The 22,008-nt window shown below is 46.8% G+C and overlaps 1 protein-coding gene across 5 annotated transcripts in view; it reads left to right on the plus strand.

Moving 5' to 3' along the window:
- Positions 1 to 22,008, plus strand: part of arap2 (ArfGAP with RhoGAP domain, ankyrin repeat and PH domain 2) — a 420,641-nt gene that overhangs the window by 207,943 nt on the left and 190,690 nt on the right. For all 5 annotated transcript variants that reach the window (XM_073064859.1, XM_073064858.1, XM_073064860.1 and 2 more), the window contains 3 exons: positions 1,198 to 1,318; positions 18,392 to 18,579; positions 20,530 to 20,636. In XM_073064859.1, coding sequence (XP_072920960.1) covers positions 1,198 to 1,318; positions 18,392 to 18,579; positions 20,530 to 20,636 — 416 coding nt within the window. The remainder of the gene's footprint in view (positions 1 to 1,197; positions 1,319 to 18,391; positions 18,580 to 20,529; positions 20,637 to 22,008) is intronic.

Consider the following 22,008-nt stretch of genomic DNA (forward strand, 5'->3'; position numbering starts at 1 on the left):
TGACTATCACCTACCCTTGCATTTTCTATATTGACATACTCTTCTGTCTTCTGTTTTCTTCTTCCCTGTTACTCAATCATCACGCTGTTGTGAGCTTTCATCCTTACTCACTGGCACCCAGTTTGAACAGTAACAAGGTAGAGATTGGGCTTTACAGAGAAAACAATATTGGTGTTGTCAGATTCTTGAGAAGGGGAAGTTATTCCACCAAACTGAGAAAGAAACAGATCTCTTTACAGTATGAAAGAAGGCTACCTCTTTTTCCATCATTTATCGATGTTGTTTCCCTGTTTACAATTGGAGTAATAGAGTTTTGTTTAAAGCTACTTGCTATCATTTATCATTGAATTGTTAAAATGACGGTGGTTGTCCAGAAAGCAAAGCTCATCCTTCAGCAATAAATGTTTGGTGGTTTTCCTGTAACTTTAACTGTCGTGAGACTTGTAGTGATTGTGAGTTTTAAAGACCTCTGAAGAGATTGAAAACTGGAAATATTCCAAATATGCTGTACAATCAGTCCAATACTTGTTATATGTTGAATATCAAATATTGTACCTAAAGTATTGTGGCAGCATTTATATCATAAATCGTTGTTCCAAATGTAATATAAAGGAAAGTGTTTAAGATTACCAACATGGCAAACTGAAGTGTTTTATAAAGTGATTTACATTATTCATCTCAAAGGAGAAACTCTTCTTATATTATGATTGATGATGGCAGAAAGTGAAGGATGAATTTTTTTCCCTCAAATTAGTGACAAGTTATCTACCCTTTTTGTGATAGCAATATAATATAATTATAGGTCAGCAAGTAGGAAGATGCAGGCGTAGTTTCATCAATTGCAATTCGATACAACAAGCTATCTAATCAGTGGCACTTTACAGAGTGGATTTTAAATAAGATTTGAAAATAATAGTCTTAATTAAGCTATCGAAGGATAAAATGAGCTGTGAGTTTAAATCAAATATTAAATAATTAAAATGAAGAAGAATAATTCACAGTTTGTCCACCTTAAATTTTACTTTATTAACCTAGGTTGATTGTTTGTTTGATTTCTGTTGGACTGAAATTGTAGAGGTTGAATTCAAACATTTATTATAGAAGCCTGTCAGTGGCTTCTGACATGAAACACCAGTGTTTGCTGTGACCTTAGATACGATGGATTGATACTTTTCTTTTTTTTCCCCACTATCAAAGGAAATGTATTCAAAGGGAATAATTCCACTCTTTTCGATGAAAACGGTGCATCGGTTGGGAGACAACAAATTTGAAGTCATTTCCTTCAACAGGACTTTCACTTTCAGGGTTGAAAAAGAAGGTAAGAAACAGCATACCCAAAAATATGGTGTAGTTAGTTTGGCTTGCTGTTGGGAATCCACATAAATTAAAAATATGCTCGTGTATATAATACAGCTTTCCATTGATCTGTAAGACTCAGAACTACTGTCCTTTACCTCACTATCATTAATACATTTGTCCAGTGAGCAGCAATTCGACTTTGAGTCAGTAACACTTCACTGATGAGTTCAGTTCATCTCCTGTGATATTCTTTCACATGGTCCTGATGAAATTATCAGTTCTGGAGTGTCTTGGCACGAACGTCTACCTTCCAAATATGTTGAGCAATGTGATTCCTTGTGAGGAGCTGGCTAATTTATCATAAGGTATCCCAGAGTGTACCAGAATTTGAATTGCAGCAAATAAACTTGCATGTTCTTCATGTTATTTAGGTAACATTTTGCAGCTTCAAGCAATACCACGAAACTGAATATGAGAGTCGAGAGAACTTTTAAGTACTTGCACCTGTAATGAAATATATATCCACGTATCTGCATCTTAACATCATGCCAAGCCAAACTATTCCATGCTACAAAGGTCATCTCATTTGTTAAGTTAGTGCATTTGCCATATTACATTGTCACATTTTAGCACAGAACTCGTTCCTTCGGTAGTACATCCTGAGTTCTTGACCTTAATTGAACAGTATGCTGCCTAACAACACTTAATTGAGTGGTAGCTTTAACGCTGTATGTGGCATTTATTCTCTGGATTTGTCCACATCTATTCGTTTTTAAACATACAAATGCAAATTTGAACTGAAGTGTTGATTTATTTCAACTGTTTAAAGCTTTCTGGTAGATAACCAACTGCTAAAATTAATGTTTTTTTGTTTGTATAAAAATGTCACTGTCAGTGATACTTCAATGTATTGTACTATGGTCTGAGACGATGCATTGGGAAATAAAATTCCTGTATTGGCTATGCTTTATTGTGGGGCACAGATCAAATAACTACTCCTCCTTAATATACATCCCATTAAAATCAATGAGCAATTATTGTGGAAAGCAATTCAATTTCTGCTTGTGGGTGAAGCAAGATTGTTAGTAAATGTGCATGCAGCAAGCAAAAGTTTAATTGAATTTAGAAAGGAGTGCCACACTTGAGAATGCGTGCCTTATACAGCATGCTGTCTTAATCCAGCTGTATATCAGTTTGATTTGGTTTTTGGTATTCTTGGTTCTGTGGATTCAAAGACTCAATTTATCCTTCGAAGTCAGTAAGACCAAAGAACTGATGGTGGACTTCAGAACGGGTAAGACAAGGAATCTCTCATCGAGGGATCAGAAGTAGAAAGAGTGAGCAATTTCAAGTTCCTTTGTGTCAACATCTCTGAGGATCTATTGTGGGCCCAACAGATTGATGCAGCAGCAAAGAAGGTGCTACAGTGGCTATATTTCTTCAGGAGTTTGAGAAGGTTTGGTATGTCACCAAAGGCACTCTCAAATTTCTACAGATGTGCCATGGTGAGCATTCTAACTGGCTGCATCACCATCTGATGGGGGGGAAGGGGTCGGGGGCAACTGTACAGGATCAAAATAAGCTTCAGAGATTTGTGAACTTAGCACCATCATGGGCAATAGCTTCTGTAGTATACAGGGCATCTTCAAGGAGTGATGCCTCAAAATGGCAGCATCCATCATTAATGACCCCCCATCACCCAGGACCTGTCCTCTTTTCATTGTTACCATCAGTGAGGTAGAGAAGGCAGAAGATACACACACTCAGTGTTTCAGGAATAGCTTCTTCCTCTCCGCTCTCAGATTTCTGAATGGAAATTGAACCCAAGAACGGCATCTCACTACTTTTTTAAACTTTTACATTGGTACTACTTATTTAATTTAACTACTTTATAGTTTTATGTAAATATATGCGTATATAAATATATATATATATATATATATACACATTAATTCAGTTTTCTCTCTATTATTATGTATTGCATTGTATCACTGCCTCAAAGACGACAAACTTCATGACATTTGCTGGTAACATTAAGCCTGATTCTGATTTACATGTATATTGAAAAATACTGTTAAATGGAATCTGTTTGTTTGAGTTGATAACCAGCACACTCAAGGATGTGCTTAGAGGCTGCCTGCAATGCTCGGCAGAACAACCTGGACTACAACAGCAGCAAAACCAGGCCCATCTCTTCCTCCCTCCCACCCACCAGCACACATACACAGTTCTCCAACCCCATGGCAGGCCCTGTTCAGACTCCAAAAATGGAGCATGTCATTTAGTCTGCTGTGGTGGTGTGGAATGTCAGTGCAGATATGACAAAAGCATGGATTTCTAATCCCCTCATGGAATATTCTTCAAGTAGGATGATAGCACATATTTTGTTCCAGTTTTGTTGATAGAAATAGTGTCTGTATTTTCACTGCTTATGCCTTTCAGAATACAAAGGACGGGGACAGCTTCCAGGGTAATACAGCTGGTTGTACTAACTCAGACAAACCACAATTCTGTCTGAGTCTAGAAATTTGCATTGTACAGTCCAGTGCAGGATTTGAGCTCGTGATCTCAGCTGGACTTCCACGGCTGCACAAAGGGATCGGCGTAAAACCGCTTTTTACCTCCCAGGCAAGCCGGCTGGTGGTGCAGTGGCATCAGTGCCGGACTTCAGAAGTGAAGGCTCCCAAGTTCGAACCCAGTTGACCCCCACCTGCCCGGCCACACTTTCCATCCGTGCCGGGTTGATTGTCGAGCTAGCCACTCGGCCTCGTAAAAAAAACCAGGGTCAAGTCAGGAACATGCATACCGTGACCCGATTAATCCGAAAGGAGACCAATCCTGACACCACGTGCCAGACAAGAATGGCTGACTGTCTGGTGTGACAAGCTATGATGGTGACCTCCCAGGCAGCATTGCTGAACTCGACCTTCCCAATGAGCTATGCACGTTTCAAACAGGAGGGGATTGGCCATCCTGACAACCTCGAGGGACTGGAGTGTCAGCACCCATCCTGACAACCTCGAGGGACTGGAGTGTCAGCACCCATCCTGACAACCTCGATGGACTGGAGTGTCAGCACCCATCCTGCCAACCTCGAGGGACTGGAATGTCAGCACCCATCCTGACAACCTCGAGGGATTGGAATGTCAGCACCCATCCTGACAACCTCGAGGGATTGGAATGTCAGCACCCATCCTGACAACCTCGAGGGATTGGAGTGTCTGCACCCATCCTGACAACCTCGAGGGACTGGAGTGTCAGCACCCATCCTGACAACCTCGAGGGATTGGAATGTCAGCACCCATCCTGACAACCTCAAGGGATTGGAGTGTCAGTACCCATCCTAACAACCTCGAGGGACTGGAATGTCAGTACCCATCCTGACAACCTCGAGGGATTGGAATGCCAGCACCCATCCTGACAACCTCGATGGATTGGGGTGTCAGCACCCATCCTGACAACCTCGAGGGATTGGAATGTCAGCACCCATCCTGACAACCTCGAGGGACTGGAGTGTCAGCACCCATCCTGACAACCTCGAGGGATTGGAATGTCAGCACCCATCCTGACAACCTCGAGGGATTGGAGTGTCAGCACCCATCCTGACAACCTCGAGGGACTGGAATGTCAGTACCCATCCTGACAACCTCGAGGGACTGGAGTGTCAGCACCCATCCTGAGAACCTCGAGGGATTGGAGTGTCAGCACCCATCCTGACAACCTCGAGGGATTGGAGTGTCAGCACCCATCCTGACAACCTCGAGGGATTGGAATGTCAGCACCCATCCTGACAACCTCGAGGGATTGGAATGCCAGCACCCATCCTGACAACCTCAATGGATTGGGGTGTCAGCACCCATCCTGACAACCTCGAGGGATTGGGGTGTCAGCACCCATCCTGACAACCTCGAGGGATTGGAATGTCAGCACCCATCCTGACAACCTCGAGGGACTGGAGTGTCAGCACCCATCCTGACAACCTCGAGGGATTGGAATGTCAGCACCCATCCTGACAACCTCGAGGGATTGGAGTGTCAGCACCCATCCTGACAACCTCGAGGGACTGGAATGTCAGCACCCATCCTGACAACCTCGAGGGACTGGAGTGTCAGCACCCATCCTGAGAACCTCGAGGGATTGGAGTGTCAGCACCCATCCTGACAACCTCGAGGGATTGGAGTGTCAGCACCCATCCTGACAACCTCGAGGGATTGGAGTGTCAGCACCCATCCTGACAACCTCGAGGGATTGGAATGTCAGCACCCATCCTGACAACCTCGAGGGATTGGAATGCCAGCACCCATCCTGACAACCTCAATGGATTGGGGTGTCAGCACCCATCCTGACAACCTCGAGGGATTGGGGTGTCAGCACCCATCCTGACAACCTCGAGGGATTGGAATGTCAGCACCCATCCTGACAACCTCGAGGGACTGGAGTGTCAGCACCCATCCTGACAACCTCGAGGGATTGGAATGTCAGCACCCATCCTGACAACCTCGAGGGATTGGAGTGTCAGCACCCATCCTGACAACCTCGAGGGACTGGAATGTCAGTACCCATCCTGACAACCTCGAGGGACTGGAGTGTCAGCACCCATCCTGAGAACCTCGAGGGATTGGAGTGTCAGCACCCATCCTGACAACCTCGAGGGATTGGAGTGCCAGCACCCATCCTGACAACCTCGAGGGACTAGAGAGTCAGCACCCACCCTGACAACCTCGAGGGATTGGAATGTCAGCACCCATCCTGACAACCTCGAGGGATTGGAATGTCAGCACCCATCCTGACAACCTCGAGGGATTGGAATGCCAGCACCCATCCTGACAACCTCGATGGATTGGAATGTCAGCACCCATCCTGACAACCTCGAGGGATTGGAATGTCAGCACCCATCCTGACAACCTCGAGGGATTGGAATGCCAGCACCCATCCTGACAACCTCGAGGGATTGGAGTGTCTGCACCCATCCTGAGAACCTCGAGGGACTGGAGTGTCAGCACCCATCCTGACAACCTCGAGGGATTGGGGTGTCAGCACCCATCCTGACAACCTCGAGGGATTGGAATGTCAGCACCCATCCTGACAACCTCGAGGGACTGGAGTGTCAGCACCCATCCTGACAACCTCGAGGGATTGGAATGTCAGCACCCATCCTGACAACCTCGAGGGATTGGAGTGTCAGCACCCATCCTGACAACCTCGAGGTACTGGAATGTCAGTACCCATCCTGACAACCTCGAGGGACTGGAGTGTCAGCACCCATCCTGAGAACCTCGAGGGATTGGAGTGTCAGCACCCATCCTGACAACCTCGAGGGATTGGAGTGTCAGCACCCATCCTGACAACCTCGAGGGATTGGAATGTCAGCACCCATCCTGACAACCTCGAGGGATTGGAATGCCAGCACCCATCCTGACAACCTCAATGGATTGGGGTGTCAGCACCCATCCTGACAACCTCGAGGGATTGGGGTGTCAGCACCCATCCTGACAACCTCGAGGGATTGGAATGTCAGCACCCATCCTGACAACCTCGAGGGACTGGAGTGTCAGCACCCATCCTGACAACCTCGAGGGATTGGAATGTCAGCACCCATCCTGACAACCTCGAGGGATTGGAGTGTCAGCACCCATCCTGACAACCTCGAGGGACTGGAATGTCAGCACCCATCCTGACAACCTCGAGGGACTGGAGTGTCAGCACCCATCCTGAGAACCTCGAGGGATTGGAGTGTCAGCACCCATCCTGACAACCTCGAGGGATTGGAGTGTCAGCACCCATCCTGACAACCTCGAGGGATTGGAGTGTCAGCACCCATCCTGACAACCTCGAGGGATTGGAATGTCAGCACCCATCCTGACAACCTCGAGGGATTGGAATGCCAGCACCCATCCTGACAACCTCAATGGATTGGGGTGTCAGCACCCATCCTGACAACCTCGAGGGATTGGGGTGTCAGCACCCATCCTGACAACCTCGAGGGATTGGAATGTCAGCACCCATCCTGACAACCTCGAGGGACTGGAGTGTCAGCACCCATCCTGACAACCTCGAGGGATTGGAATGTCAGCACCCATCCTGACAACCTCGAGGGATTGGAGTGTCAGCACCCATCCTGACAACCTCGAGGGACTGGAATGTCAGTACCCATCCTGACAACCTCGAGGGACTGGAGTGTCAGCACCCATCCTGAGAACCTCGAGGGATTGGAGTGTCAGCACCCATCCTGACAACCTCGAGGGATTGGAGTGCCAGCACCCATCCTGACAACCTCGAGGGACTAGAGAGTCAGCACCCACCCTGACAACCTCGAGGGATTGGAATGTCAGCACCCATCCTGACAACCTCGAGGGATTGGAATGTCAGCACCCATCCTGACAACCTCGAGGGATTGGAATGCCAGCACCCATCCTGACAACCTCGATGGATTGGAATGTCAGCACCCATCCTGACAACCTCGAGGGATTGGAATGTCAGCACCCATCCTGACAACCTCGAGGGATTGGAATGCCAGCACCCATCCTGACAACCTCGAGGGATTGGAATGTCAGCACCCATCCTGACAACCTCGAGGGATTGGAGTGTCTGCACCCATCCTGAGAACCTCGAGGGACTGGAGTGTCAGCACCCATCCTGACAACCTCAAGGGATTGGAGTGTCAGTACCCATCCTGACAACCTCGAGGGACTGGAATGTCAGTACCCATCCTGACAACCTCGAGGGATTGGAGTGTCAGCACCCATCCTGACAACCTCGAGGGACTAGAGAGTCAGTACCCACCCTGACAACCTCGAGGGACTGGAATGTCAGCACCCATCCTGACAACCTCGAGGGATTGGAATGCCAGCACCCATCCTGACAACCTCAATGGATTGGGGTGTCAGCACCCATCCTGACAACCTCGAGGGATTGGGGTGTCAGCACCCATCCTGACAACCTCGAGGGATTGGAATGTCAGCACCCATCCTGACAACCTCGAGGGACTGGAGTGTCAGCACCCATCCTGACAACCTCGAGGGATTGGAATGTCAGCACCCATCCTGACAACCTCGAGGGATTGGAGTGTCAGCACCCATCCTGACAACCTCGAGGGACTGGAATGTCAGTACCCATCCTGACAACCTCGAGGGACTGGAGTGTCAGCACCCATCCTGAGAACCTCGAGGGATTGGAGTGTCAGCACCCATCCTGACAACCTCGAGGGATTGGAGTGCCAGCACCCATCCTGACAACCTCGAGGGACTAGAGAGTCAGCACCCACCCTGACAACCTCGAGGGATTGGAATGTCAGCACCCATCCTGACAACCTCGAGGGATTGGAATGTCAGCACCCATCCTGACAACCTCGAGGGATTGGAATGCCAGCACCCATCCTGACAACCTCGATGGATTGGAATGTCAGCACCCATCCTGACAACCTCGAGGGATTGGAATGTCAGCACCCATCCTGACAACCTCGAGGGATTGGAATGCCAGCACCCATCCTGACAACCTCGAGGGATTGGAATGCCAGCACCCATCCTGACAACCTCGAGGGATTGGAGTGTCTGCACCCATCCTGAGAACCTCGAGGGACTGGAGTGTCAGCACCCATCCTGACAACCTCGAGGGATTGGAATGTCAGCACCCATCCTGACAACCTCAAGGGATTGGAGTGTCAGTACCCATCCTGACAACCTCGAGGGACTGGAATGTCAGTACCCATCCTGACAACCTCGAGGGATTGGAGTGTCAGCACCCATCCTGACAACCTCGAGGGACTAGAGAGTCAGTACCCACCCTGACAACCTCGAGGGACTGGAATGTCAGCACCCATCCTGACAACCTCGAGGGATTGGAATGTCAGCACCCATCCTGACAACCTCGAGGGATTGGAATGCCAGCACCCATCCTGACAACCTCAATGGATTGGAATGTCAGCACCCATCCTGACAACCTCGATGGATTGGGGTGTCAGCACCCACCCTGACAACCTCGAGGGATTGGAATGTCAGCACCCATCCTGACAACCTCGAGGGATTGGAATGTCAGCACCCATCCTGACAACCTCGAGGGATTGGAATGCCAGCACCCATCCTGACAACCTCGATGGATTGGAATGTCAGCACCCATCCTGACAACCTCGAGGGATTGGAATGTCAGCACCCATCCTGACAACCTCGAGGGATTGGAATGCCAGCACCCATCCTGACAACCTCGAGGGATTGGAATGTCAGCACCCATCCTGACAACCTCGAGGGATTGGAGTGTCTGCACCCATCCTGAGAACCTCGAGGGACTGGAGTGTCAGCACCCATCCTGACAACCTCGAGGGATTGGAATGTCAGCACCCATCCTGACAACCTCAAGGGATTGGAGTGTCAGTACCCATCCTGACAACCTCGAGGGACTGGAATGTCAGTACCCATCCTGACAACCTCGAGGGATTGGAGTGTCAGCACCCATCCTGACAACCTCGAGGGACTAGAGAGTCAGCACCCATCCTGACAACCTCGAGGGATTGGAATGTCAGCACCCATCCTGACAACCTCGAGGGACTGGAGTGTCAGCAACCATCCTGACAACCTCGAGGGATTGGAATGTCAGCACCCATCCTGACAACCTCGAGGGATTGGAGTGTCAGCACCCATCCTGACAACCTCGAGGGACTGGAATGTCAGTACCCATCCTGACAACCTCGAGGGACTGGAGTGTCAGCACCCATCCTGAGAACCTCGAGGGATTGGAGTGTCAGCACCCATCCTGACAATCTCGAGGGATTGGAGTGCCAGCACCCATCCTGACAACCTCGAGGGACTAGAGAGTCAGCACCCACCCTGACAACCTCGAGGGATTGGAATGGCAGCACCCATCCTGACAACCTCGAGGGAGTGGAATGTCAGCACCCATCCTGACAACCTCGAGGGATTGGAATGCCAGCACCCATCCTGACAACCTCGATGGATTGGAATGTCAGCACCCATCCTGACAACCTCGAGGGATTGGAATGTCAGCACCCATCCTGACAACCTCGAGGGATTGGAATGCCAGCACCCATCCTGACAACCTCGAGGGATTGGAATGTCAGCACCCATCCTGACAACCTCGAGGGATTGGAGTGTCTGCACCCATCCTGAGAACCTCGAGGGACTGGAGTGTCAGCACCCATCCTGACAACCTCGAGGGATTGGAGTGTCAGCACCTATCCTGACAACCTCGAGGGACTGGAATGTCAGTACCCATCCTGACAACCTCGAGGGATTGGAGTGTCAGCACCCATCCTGACAACCTCGAGGGACTAGAGAGTCAGTACCCACCCTGACAACCTCGAGGGACTGGAATGTCAGCACCCATCCTGACAACCTCGAGGGATTGGAATGCCAGCACCCATCCTGACAACCTCAATGGATTGGGGTGTCAGCACCCATCCTGACAACCTCGAGGGATTGGGGTGTCAGCACCCATCCTGACAACCTCGAGGGATTGGAATGTCAGCACCCATCCTGACAAACTCGAGGGACTGGAGTGTCAGCACCCATCCTGACAACCTCGAGGGATTGGAATGTCAGCACCCATCCTGACAACCTCGAGGGATTGGAGTGTCAGCACCCATCCTGACAACCTCGAGGGACTGGAATGTCAGTACCCATCCTGACAACCTCGAGGGACTGGAGTGTCAGCACCCATCCTGAGAACCTCGAGGGATTGGAGTGTCAGCACCCATCCTGACAACCTCGAGGGATTGGAGTGCCAGCACCCATCCTGACAACCTCGAGGGACTAGAGAGTCAGCACCCACCCTGACAACCTCGAGGGATTGGAATGTCAGCACCCATCCTGACAACCTCGAGGGATTGGAATGTCAGCACCCATCCTGACAACCTCGAGGGATTGGAATGCCAGCACCCATCCTGACAACCTCGATGGATTGGAATGTCAGCACCCATCCTGACAACCTCGAGGGATTGGAATGTCAGCACCCATCCTGACAACCTCGAGGGATTGGAATGCCAGCACCCATCCTGACAACCTCGAGGGATTGGAATGCCAGCACCCATCCTGACAACCTCGAGGGATTGGAGTGTCTGCACCCATCCTGAGAACCTCGAGGGACTGGAGTGTCAGCACCCATCCTGACAACCTCGAGGGATTGGAATGTCAGCACCCATCCTGACAACCTCAAGGGATTGGAGTGTCAGTACCCATCCTGACAACCTCGAGGGACTGGAATGTCAGTACCCATCCTGACAACCTCGAGGGATTGGAGTGTCAGCACCCATCCTGACAACCTCGAGGGACTAGAGAGTCAGTACCCACCCTGACAACCTCGAGGGACTGGAATGTCAGCACCCATCCTGACAACCTCGAGGGATTGGAATGTCAGCACCCATCCTGACAACCTCGAGGGATTGGAATGCCAGCACCCATCCTGACAACCTCAATGGATTGGAATGTCAGCACCCATCCTGACAACCTCGATGGATTGGGGTGTCAGCACCCACCCTGACAACCTCGAGGGATTGGAATGTCAGCACCCATCCTGACAACCTCGAGGGATTGGAATGTCAGCACCCATCCTGACAACCTCGAGGGATTGGAATGCCAGCACCCATCCTGACAACCTCGATGGATTGGAATGTCAGCACCCATCCTGACAACCTCGAGGGATTGGAATGTCAGCACCCATCCTGACAACCTCGAGGGATTGGAATGCCAGCACCCATCCTGACAACCTCGAGGGATTGGAATGTCAGCACCCATCCTGACAACCTCGAGGGATTGGAGTGTCTGCACCCATCCTGAGAACCTCGAGGGACTGGAGTGTCAGCACCCATCCTGACAACCTCGAGGGATTGGAATGTCAGCACCCATCCTGACAACCTCAAGGGATTGGAGTGTCAGTACCCATCCTGACAACCTCGAGGGACTGGAATGTCAGTACCCATCCTGACAACCTCGAGGGATTGGAGTGTCAGCACCCATCCTGACAACCTCGAGGGACTAGAGAGTCAGCACCCATCCTGACAACCTCGAGGGATTGGAATGTCAGCACCCATCCTGACAACCTCGAGGGACTGGAGTGTCAGCACCCATCCTGACAACCTCGAGGGATTGGAATGTCAGCACCCATCCTGACAACCTCGAGGGATTGGAGTGTCAGCACCCATCCTGACAACCTCGAGGGACTGGAATGTCAGTACCCATCCTGACAACCTCGAGGGACTGGAGTGTCAGCACCCATCCTGAGAACCTCGAGGGATTGGAGTGTCAGCACCCATCCTGACAACCTCGAGGGATTGGAGTGCCAGCACCCATCCTGACAACCTCGAGGGACTAGAGAGTCAGCACCCACCCTGACAACCTCGAGGGATTGGAATGTCAGCACCCATCCTGACAACCTCGAGGGATTGGAATGTCAGCACCCATCCTGACAACCTCGAGGGATTGGAATGCCAGCACCCATCCTGACAACCTCGATGGATTGGAATGTCAGCACCCATCCTGACAACCTCGAGGGATTGGAATGTCAGCACCCATCCTGACAACCTCGAGGGATTGGAATGCCAGCACCCATCCTGACAACCTCGAGGGATTGGAATGTCAGCACCCATCCTGACAACCTCGAGGGATTGGAGTGTCTGCACCCATCCTGAGAACCTCGAGGGACTGGAGTGTCAGCACCCATCCTGACAACCTCGAGGGATTGGAATGTCAGCACCCATCCTGACAACCTCAAGGGATTGGAGTGTCAGTACCCATCCTGACAACCTCGAGGGACTGGAATGTCAGTACCCATCCTGACAACCTCGAGGGATTGGAGTGTCAGCACCCATCCTGACAACCTCGAGGGACTAGAGAGTCAGTACCCACCCTGACAACCTCGAGGGACTGGAATGTCAGCACCCATCCTGACAACCTCGAGGGATTGGAATGCCAGCACCCATCCTGACAACCTCAATGGATTGGGGTGTCAGCACCCATCCTGACAACCTCGAGGGATTGGGGTGTCAGCACCCATCCTGACAACCTCGAGGGATTGGAATGTCAGCACCCATCCTGACAACCTCGAGGGACTGGAGTGTCAGCACCCATCCTGACAACCTCGAGGGATTGGAATGTCAGCACCCATCCTGACAACCTCGAGGGATTGGAGTGTCAGCACCCATCCTGACAACCTCGAGGGACTGGAATGTCAGTACCCATCCTGACAACCTCGAGGGACTGGAGTGTCAGCACCCATCCTGAGAACCTCGAGGGATTGGAGTGTCAGCACCCATCCTGACAACCTCGAGGGATTGGAGTGCCAGCACCCATCCTGACAACCTCGAGGGACTAGAGAGTCAGCACCCACCCTGACAACCTCGAGGGATTGGAATGTCAGCACCCATCCTGACAACCTCGAGGGATTGGAATGTCAGCACCCATCCTGACAACCTCGAGGGATTGGAGTGTCAGTACCCATCCTGACAACCTCGAGGGACTGGAATGTCAGTACCCATCCTGACAACCTCGAGGGATTGGAGTGTCAGCACCCATCCTGACAACCTCGAGGGACTAGAGAGTCAGTACCCACCCTGACAACCTCGAGGGACTGGAATGTCAGCACCCATCCTGACAACCTCGAGGGATTGGAATGTCAGCACCCATCCTGACAACCTCGAGGGATTGGAATGCCAGCACCCATCCTGACAACCTCAATGGATTGGAATGTCAGCACCCATCCTGACAACCTCGATGGATTGGGGTGTCAGCACCCACCCTGACAACCTCGAGGGATTGGAATGTCAGCACCCATCCTGACAACCTCGAGGGATTGGAATGTCAGCACCCATCCTGACAACCTCGAGGGATTGGAATGCCAGCACCCATCCTGACAACCTCGATGGATTGGAATGTCAGCACCCATCCTGACAACCTCGAGGGATTGGAATGTCAGCACCCATCCTGACAACCTCGAGGGATTGGAATGCCAGCACCCATCCTGACAACCTCGAGGGATTGGAATGTCAGCACCCATCCTGACAACCTCGAGGGATTGGAGTGTCTGCACCCATCCTGAGAACCTCGAGGGACTGGAGTGTCAGCACCCATCCTGACAACCTCGAGGGATTGGAATGTCAGCACCCATCCTGACAACCTCAAGGGATTGGAGTGTCAGTACCCATCCTGACAACCTCGAGGGACTGGAATGTCAGTACCCATCCTGACAACCTCGAGGGATTGGAGTGTCAGCACCCATCCTGACAACCTCGAGGGACTAGAGAGTCAGTACCCACCCTGACAACCTCGAGGGACTGGAATGTCAGCACCCATCCTGACAACCTCGAGGGATTGGAATGTCAGCACCCATCCTGACAACCTCGAGGGATTGGAATGCCAGCACCCATCCTGACAACCTCAATGGATTGGAATGTCAGCACCCATCCTGACAACCTCGATGGATTGGGGTGTCAGCACCCATCCTGACAACCTCGAGGGATTGGAATGTCAGCACCCATCCTGACAACCTCGATGGATTGGGGTGTCTGATAAGATCAACTCTTAACCTCAAAGTCTAACTTATTATAATCATACATCTTTCTGGCTGCCTGCACTGCACTTTCTTTGAAGCTATTGTAGTTTATTCTGCATTCTGAACTGCATGAATATACCGTTGTAATGAATTGACCTGTATGGGCAGTATGCAGGACAAGCTTTCCACTGTTCCTCAGAACATGTCACAGTAATAAACCAATCTACCAATGTGAATATATGTGGCTCCTAAATGGTCTTGTGAACCACTTCTGAACCTTTCAAGATTTCCAAGAAAAGAGTATGAAATAAAGCATTGAGTCATCTACCAAACATTTTCCACACTTGGGAGAGATTCGGAAGACCTCGATGCGCATATAATCTGTGTCTGTTAAAAAACGATGCAGCAGTCTATGGAGTGTGTACACCGGCTCATCCCCTGGACTAGGACTCGGACCCTGCCACGGCAATACACTCTCTGCCTGGGACCTGCCACCATGTTCCAGCCTGCACCAGACCGTTCCAAAAGCGGCCCAGTGCTTACATTGATCCGACCGCACTCTCAGTTTAGGTGGACAGTCTCTGAAACAACCCTGCTCCCACTTTTCTTCAACTCCGTCCTGAACAGGCCTCGACCTCGTTCCGGCCACTTCTGCTCATTCGTGCCGTGCTTTGACATTGCATCATACCTTCACTCCTCAACCCTCAAGTCAGCCTCACCTTCACTCGCCTCTTCATTGTTTGTGGTGATAGTTTACTATAGTTTTCCACAGTCAAAGTGTTACTAATAAAGCATTTAGTTGTATTTCTTGCTTTATGAATCACTAGTAAGCTGTCACACAGATTAAAAAGCGCCATCTTAAACCATCTCAGTCAGAGGTCAGAATGGTAAGTAATTGATAGTAGATAAAGCTCGACTGTACTGGGTTAAAGGGAGATGCACAGGCTGGATCACGTACTGATTGCCGCTCCGTGACCCTGACTCCTTGCTCTCCGATTCCTATCACTCTGCCTCCTCTGCATTTGGTTAGCTCAGACCATTGTTTCCTATGTTGAGATGCTGCAGTCTGCTTCTGACCATCTGCAGCCTCTTCCACAAAATCTACAGCCTTCTGTTAGCCAGTGGCTTGCCACTGCATAGGGAAAGTAGCCCTTCTTAATAATGTCCTGTACAAAGGGGACTTACAGCCTATCAAGCCTATGCTGTCTCCCAGAGGACTAACAGCTGCCAGTTCCATTCTTCCCTCTCTTACTTTCCTCCTCCCACAAATCCACAATGTCCCTTTCATGTTTTGCTACTTCACTAAATGATAGTTGGCAGTGGCTGTTGAACCTACCAACCCAGCGATGTGTGAAGTAACTGGAGCGCCATGGGGAAACCCACTTGGCCACAAAGACGTTACTCAAGGTGAGGTTTGAACTTCGTTCCCTGGGACTGTGAGGCAGCAGCTCTCACTAACACGAGGCTACATTTGGACTGCTGTCTCTCACAGAATACACAACATTGATTCATAAATCCCATACATTTTGAGAGGATTTCAATTATAGTTTTGTTTTTCAGTGTTTTTATTGCAGATTACTCCTTTGAATTGTGAGGAAATATTCTGTCAGTGAAGTAAGAAGTGTAAGCAAACAGGAGTTCAGGATGTGGTTACCAGCATCCACTTAGTTTCTGGGTCATAAAGCACCAAAACAGGCTCTCTCGCCCACTGACTTCACGTTGATGATCAAGAACACACTTCCACTAATGATACAGCATATATAACCCATTCTATTTCCTCACATTTCCATCACCTGCCCCAGATTCTACCACTAAACCCATACAACAGTGTCTAATTAACAGACGAGCCTGTTGAGTTTGGTATGAGGGAGATAAGTTAAGTATTCAGGGGTTGGAATCTGAATCAGGTTTAATATCACCGCATGCATTGTGAAATTTGTTAACTTTGTGGTAACAGTACAATGCAATACATAATAATATAGAGAAGGAAACTGAATTATTGTGTGTGTGTGTGTGTGTGTGTGTGTGTGTCTCTCTCTCTCTCTCTCTCTCTCTCTCTCTCTCTCTCTCTCTCTCTCTCTCTCTCTCTCTCTCTCTCTCTCTATATATATATATATATATATATATATATATAAAATCAATCAGAAATCGGATGGCAGAGGGGAAGAAACTGTTCCTGGATCATTGAGTGTGTGCCTTCAGGCTTCTGTACATCTTTCCTGAGAAGAGTGTACGTCTTGGATGATGGGTGTCTTTAATAATGGACACTATCTTTTTGAGGCACCGCTTGTTGAAGATGTCTTGGATACTACTGGAGGCTAGTAGGCATGTTGGAGGTGACTAATTTTGCAACTCTCCACAGCTTACTTCGATCCTGTGCAGTAGCTGCGACAATACCAGACTTCACATAGCCACGTGCAAACTGCATGCAGGTTGCGCCAGAGGTCAGGATGGAGCCCTGTTGCCAGCACCGTGAAGCTGCAGCCCCACTGGCAGTGCCACCGTCAGATGGTTTCTTCAAATGCCTGAAGAAGTTTACCACGAGCCAGCTTGCAAATATTGCATAGTTCATCTAATAATGGGCTGGGAGAGAGGTTAGTGAGGTGGCATTCAGGTCTGTAGATTCAGCTCTTGTGAGTGTGCAAGAGGGAGATGTCAGCTTGTGCCGTGTCCTCTGAGGTATTAGTGCTGGAATCAGCTCAGTGTTTTGTATCAGTTCAGCTCATTACCTGCTTCTTTTGCATACCTCCTATGGATGTTCACTGCACTTACTCGTATACAGACCAAAGCAACCCTGAAGTCAGCTTTATTATCACTGAGTTATTGTCTTGAGTTGTTTTGTGGCAGAAGTACAGAGCAGGGCATAAAAATCCCCAGGTTTCAACAGTACAACAAGGAAATAGTGAGCTTCCGATGAAGGGTCTTGGCCCAAAACATCGACTATTTACTCATTTCCATAGACGCTGCCTGACCTGCTGAGTCCCTCCAGCATTTTGTTACTGAGGTAGTGTTGGTGGAAATCTGACGGTATGGGCTCTTCTTGGATGCCAGTATCTATGGTGTGTGCTGTAGCAGTCCCAATTGCTCCATGTGCTTAGTCCAAATCCTAACATTCATATTGTAATAATACGCCATCATAGAGAAAATATGGAGAAAGAATAGAGGTGGATTGTATCTCTTCAGAAGAAATTATTAAGTATTATTATACACACTCATTGAAGAAAATAAATTTTATTTTTAAAAAAAGAGCAATGGTGACTAAGTTACAAAGGTGAGACGTGACGTTGACTCCAATGTCGAGTAAACCTGATAATCTGTGCTAAAATGCTAATCTATCATTATTTTGGAGTGCAGCTAATTCTATATATTATAAATCACAGCATCGTTTAAGGTTCCTCGAATCGTCATCTTCTCTATCATTCCATGTTTTTATCTTTAGTAAGTTTGTAAAGAAATGTTTGCATTTTCAGCAAAACATTTGGTTCTTAAGTTCTTTTGCTGCCTCCTCCCAATTTCTTCTAAATCTTGTTTAGTGTATTTCTTCTGAAAGGACAATAAGTATTTTGAATGTTTGAATTTATGTGACTTTGTTTAACAGGTGATAGAGATGACTGGATCAACACAATTTTAAATGCATTAAAATCGGACTCCAGTGTCCTTTCACACCTGAATAGTCACTCCACTATTACCGCTGAGAAATATGGTTCTCTAGAACTAAGGGGCTACAAAGCCAAAATTTTTGTTGTATTGAGAGAGAGCAAAGTTTGGCTTTATAAAAGTGAACAGGTAAGATGAAACAGTTTAATTTTTCCTATTATAATTTACAATATCAATTGGCAGTCGATTCCTTGCACCTGATTCATTCAATTCAGAAACAAATAGTTTTATGTGGACTTATGAGTGTGTTCTCTAGATCAGTGTTTTTCCTGTAACTGAGTATTTAGGTTTGAGCACCCTTGGGACCACTTTGTTGTGCTCAGTGTTCGTATTCCAATGGTTGATGTGTCATCAAGGAAAATCTCATTAACATGGCTCTGGGATTTGTTGAGGAGAAAATCAAAATTGATCAATGATTGTTTGTACATTTTGTAGAGAATTTAACATTAATAGCATTAATAGCCAATTAACATGGTACTCTTTGCAGTTTGCTGTTCAGTCCTTTCAGGATGTAAAGGTCTGTATTTTTGAATCCTAAAGTTATTTAATCCCTTCTCCATTCTCTCATTTTCATTATTTGCTGACTTACTTACACTTCACAGATTTTGGTGAAATGAAGAATAAGCCAGAGAGTCAATAGTTTTTAATCAAGCATAAGCTGTGGTCTGTAACCACACATTTTGTTTCTAAAATATATTTTTGTGTTTAATTGTTTGACATGATTAATCTAAATTTTTTCCAATATATCTTTCCTAATGTACCTTTTGATCCACTCAGCAAGTTTTGGGTAATTTAAATAACTAATACTGGATCACATTCTGATATCTTAATTTTTTTTGTATTTTTGCCTTAAGTAATAGCTTATAGACATGTACACACAAGGACTATCTAGTTTTCTTGGACTGAGGAAATGAAATATCTATAATTACAATTTCCAGATGAGTGCTAATAACAGAATTGTATTTAATTTAATTTGCTTTTTCTCCCCCTTTGGATTGCTACCACAAACGTTAAAACACGTGGCTTTACAAGTAACATTGGTAAACTGGAACCTTACAAGGAAACAGAGATGATCTAACAGAGCTGTTAGGCTCTGCATTGTATTGCTGTGGTTATCGTTCTGCTGGAACTTTGTTTTAAGTCACATTTACTTTATTACTTCTGCTTTGTAGAAATGTAGTTAGCTTACAAAAAAATAACCAAATACATAATTTACCATCCTTTACTCACCCGAAAGTCCAAAAGTTGTTTTAACTCATTTTATGCTGATTCAAGCTTCAATTGAACCATTTCACTCTCAACCTCCAAAATTGAAGTTCCATAGTAACTTTTTTAAACCTTTATATTTTGGTAACATTGATCTTCATCTCTCCCTATATTAACAATAATACCTCTTTCCATTTTGTTTAACCTTTTTTAGAGGTCATATATTTTGATATCTAAATTTATCAGTTGTTCCAGAATGGACCAATGTTAGGATACTTTTGTCTCCTTCCATGTATGAAGCTAAATGACACCTCAATAAGCAGAAATACTTTTTTAATCCATAGTTTGCTCATTATTAATTTCTTTAAGAAGTGAATTTGGAACAAATGCCTTATTGCACCCCTCAAAATTTTGTCAGTGTGATGTTGTCTGAAAGAGTTCTTTCTTTTACAATATTTTTATTCAGAAAAAAAAAACAAGATTTACAGAGTGCAACAGTAACTGAAAGAGTTCTGATGTTATCTAACCTGGGCATTTCTTTCTATGGTGTCAAAGGTGAAAAGTGATCTGGGTTAATTGTGTTAAATGTTGTCTTGCAGTTGCCTAACTCCCCTTGGTGAGTTGCAGTAAGAAATGGGGATTTGATAATTTTCCTCAGCAATTGTATCATGTTTTAGAAGCACTGTTGTCATGTTCTTCAAGTCTGGAAGAAGTTCCAACAACGTAGATTAAACCGAAGTGTTTGATCTTTTGGAATAGATGGTGAACTTTATTGTGAAGTTTATTTATCTTTTTTTGAAATAAATGGTAGATGAGACATGGATAACTATTTCGTTATGCTAAAAAAAACAAACATTTGTTTTTATTTTAAAGGATTTTAAAGGTGGAGTTGGTATCACAGTAGTACACACAAATGTGGCAACAGTAAAAGATGTTGATCGTAAATGTTTTGAACTATCTACTCCATTTCGAAACTTCAGGTAAAATGGTTTGATATTACACTGAAGTTATTTTGAATTTTATCACGTTTTGTATGCTGTCCACTGGAATTGCTTCATAATCAATGACGTTGTATCTACTGTACAATCACTGTCGTAACCCAGAAGTAATAATGTGCATGGCTGAAAGTCCTGAAAGCAGCAATGTGAAGTGATCAGTTGATGATCTTGAGTTTTGTTAACTGAGGGAAATCTACTGGTCAGGTTAATGAAGGACCATACTTGCTCCACTATGGTGCCATGGCATAATTTGTATCTGAAAACTGACACCTTGATTGTGAAAGGTCAGCAAGTTAAAGTATTCAGTTACTCAGAGATGAGCTTGAACCATTTGGACAAAACCCTCATGGGATTTTCCACCAAGTTGTTTGTTGGCCTTGAACTTCATGTACCATAGATGCCCAAAATGAAAACCCAAATCTTGTACAAAATACATCTATCCTTCTTGCAGCATTTCCCCAAAACATTCAACTACACAGTTCATTTCTATTACATTTTATTGGAATTTAGGACTCATCCTTTTCTATTATGGATATCAATTTGTTGACATTGCTCGCTGCACTTCTGCGCAGGAGGGGGGAGCTGGGGGGGTTACTTTTGACGTTCTCATGTTTAACTATCGTTTGTTCTTTGGGGCACTTCTGTTTTCATGGATGTTTTGCGAAGAAAAAGCATTTCAGGATGAATATTGTATACATTTCTCTAACATTAAACTTGACCTTGAAGCTTTGAAAACTGTAAAATTATATTTGGAAGCATACGCGGTTGTGAATAGGGGTTTGGGGGCAGTTGTGGTTATCAGATACTTTATTCACCACTCACAATTGAGGTGATGCCTCCTTTGGGCTTTGAACTGTTGGAGCCAGTTGTAACACAATTGTAATTGTACAGCTCTGTGAAGTTAATAGAAATTGCCCATAATTTCCAGCGCTGTAAACTAGAACTGCATAAAGTGAATAACCTACTTTTTTTCCCCCTTAGGCACAGCAGCAAAGTGTCATTTTGAAAGCTACATAAAACTTAAATGTTCTTGCAGCGTTAGTTGTTATTTTTTTAAGGAAGTTTCAGCTCCGTTGACATGTACTGAAATGAGAGCAAATGATTGCTTAAGAAAATTGACTTTTATATTGCTTAAGCAAGAAATTATTTTTAAGAAACGACTAGCTTGTGAGGATGTGTGAACCTATCAGCTCAGAATCTTATTCTCTACAAAACAGAAATGTTGTGACAGCGCATTTCTTTCATGTCATTTGTAAGGTATAAAACACTCAGTATATTTCTTGGCTTTAAAAAAAAATGAGGATCAGGAGTACACATCAATTACCATATTCCTATCTCAAACACAGGCCACTGG

Source organism: Hemitrygon akajei, chromosome 13, assembly GCF_048418815.1.
Source record: "Hemitrygon akajei chromosome 13, sHemAka1.3, whole genome shotgun sequence".
NCBI lineage: Eukaryota > Metazoa > Chordata > Chondrichthyes > Myliobatiformes > Dasyatidae > Hemitrygon > Hemitrygon akajei.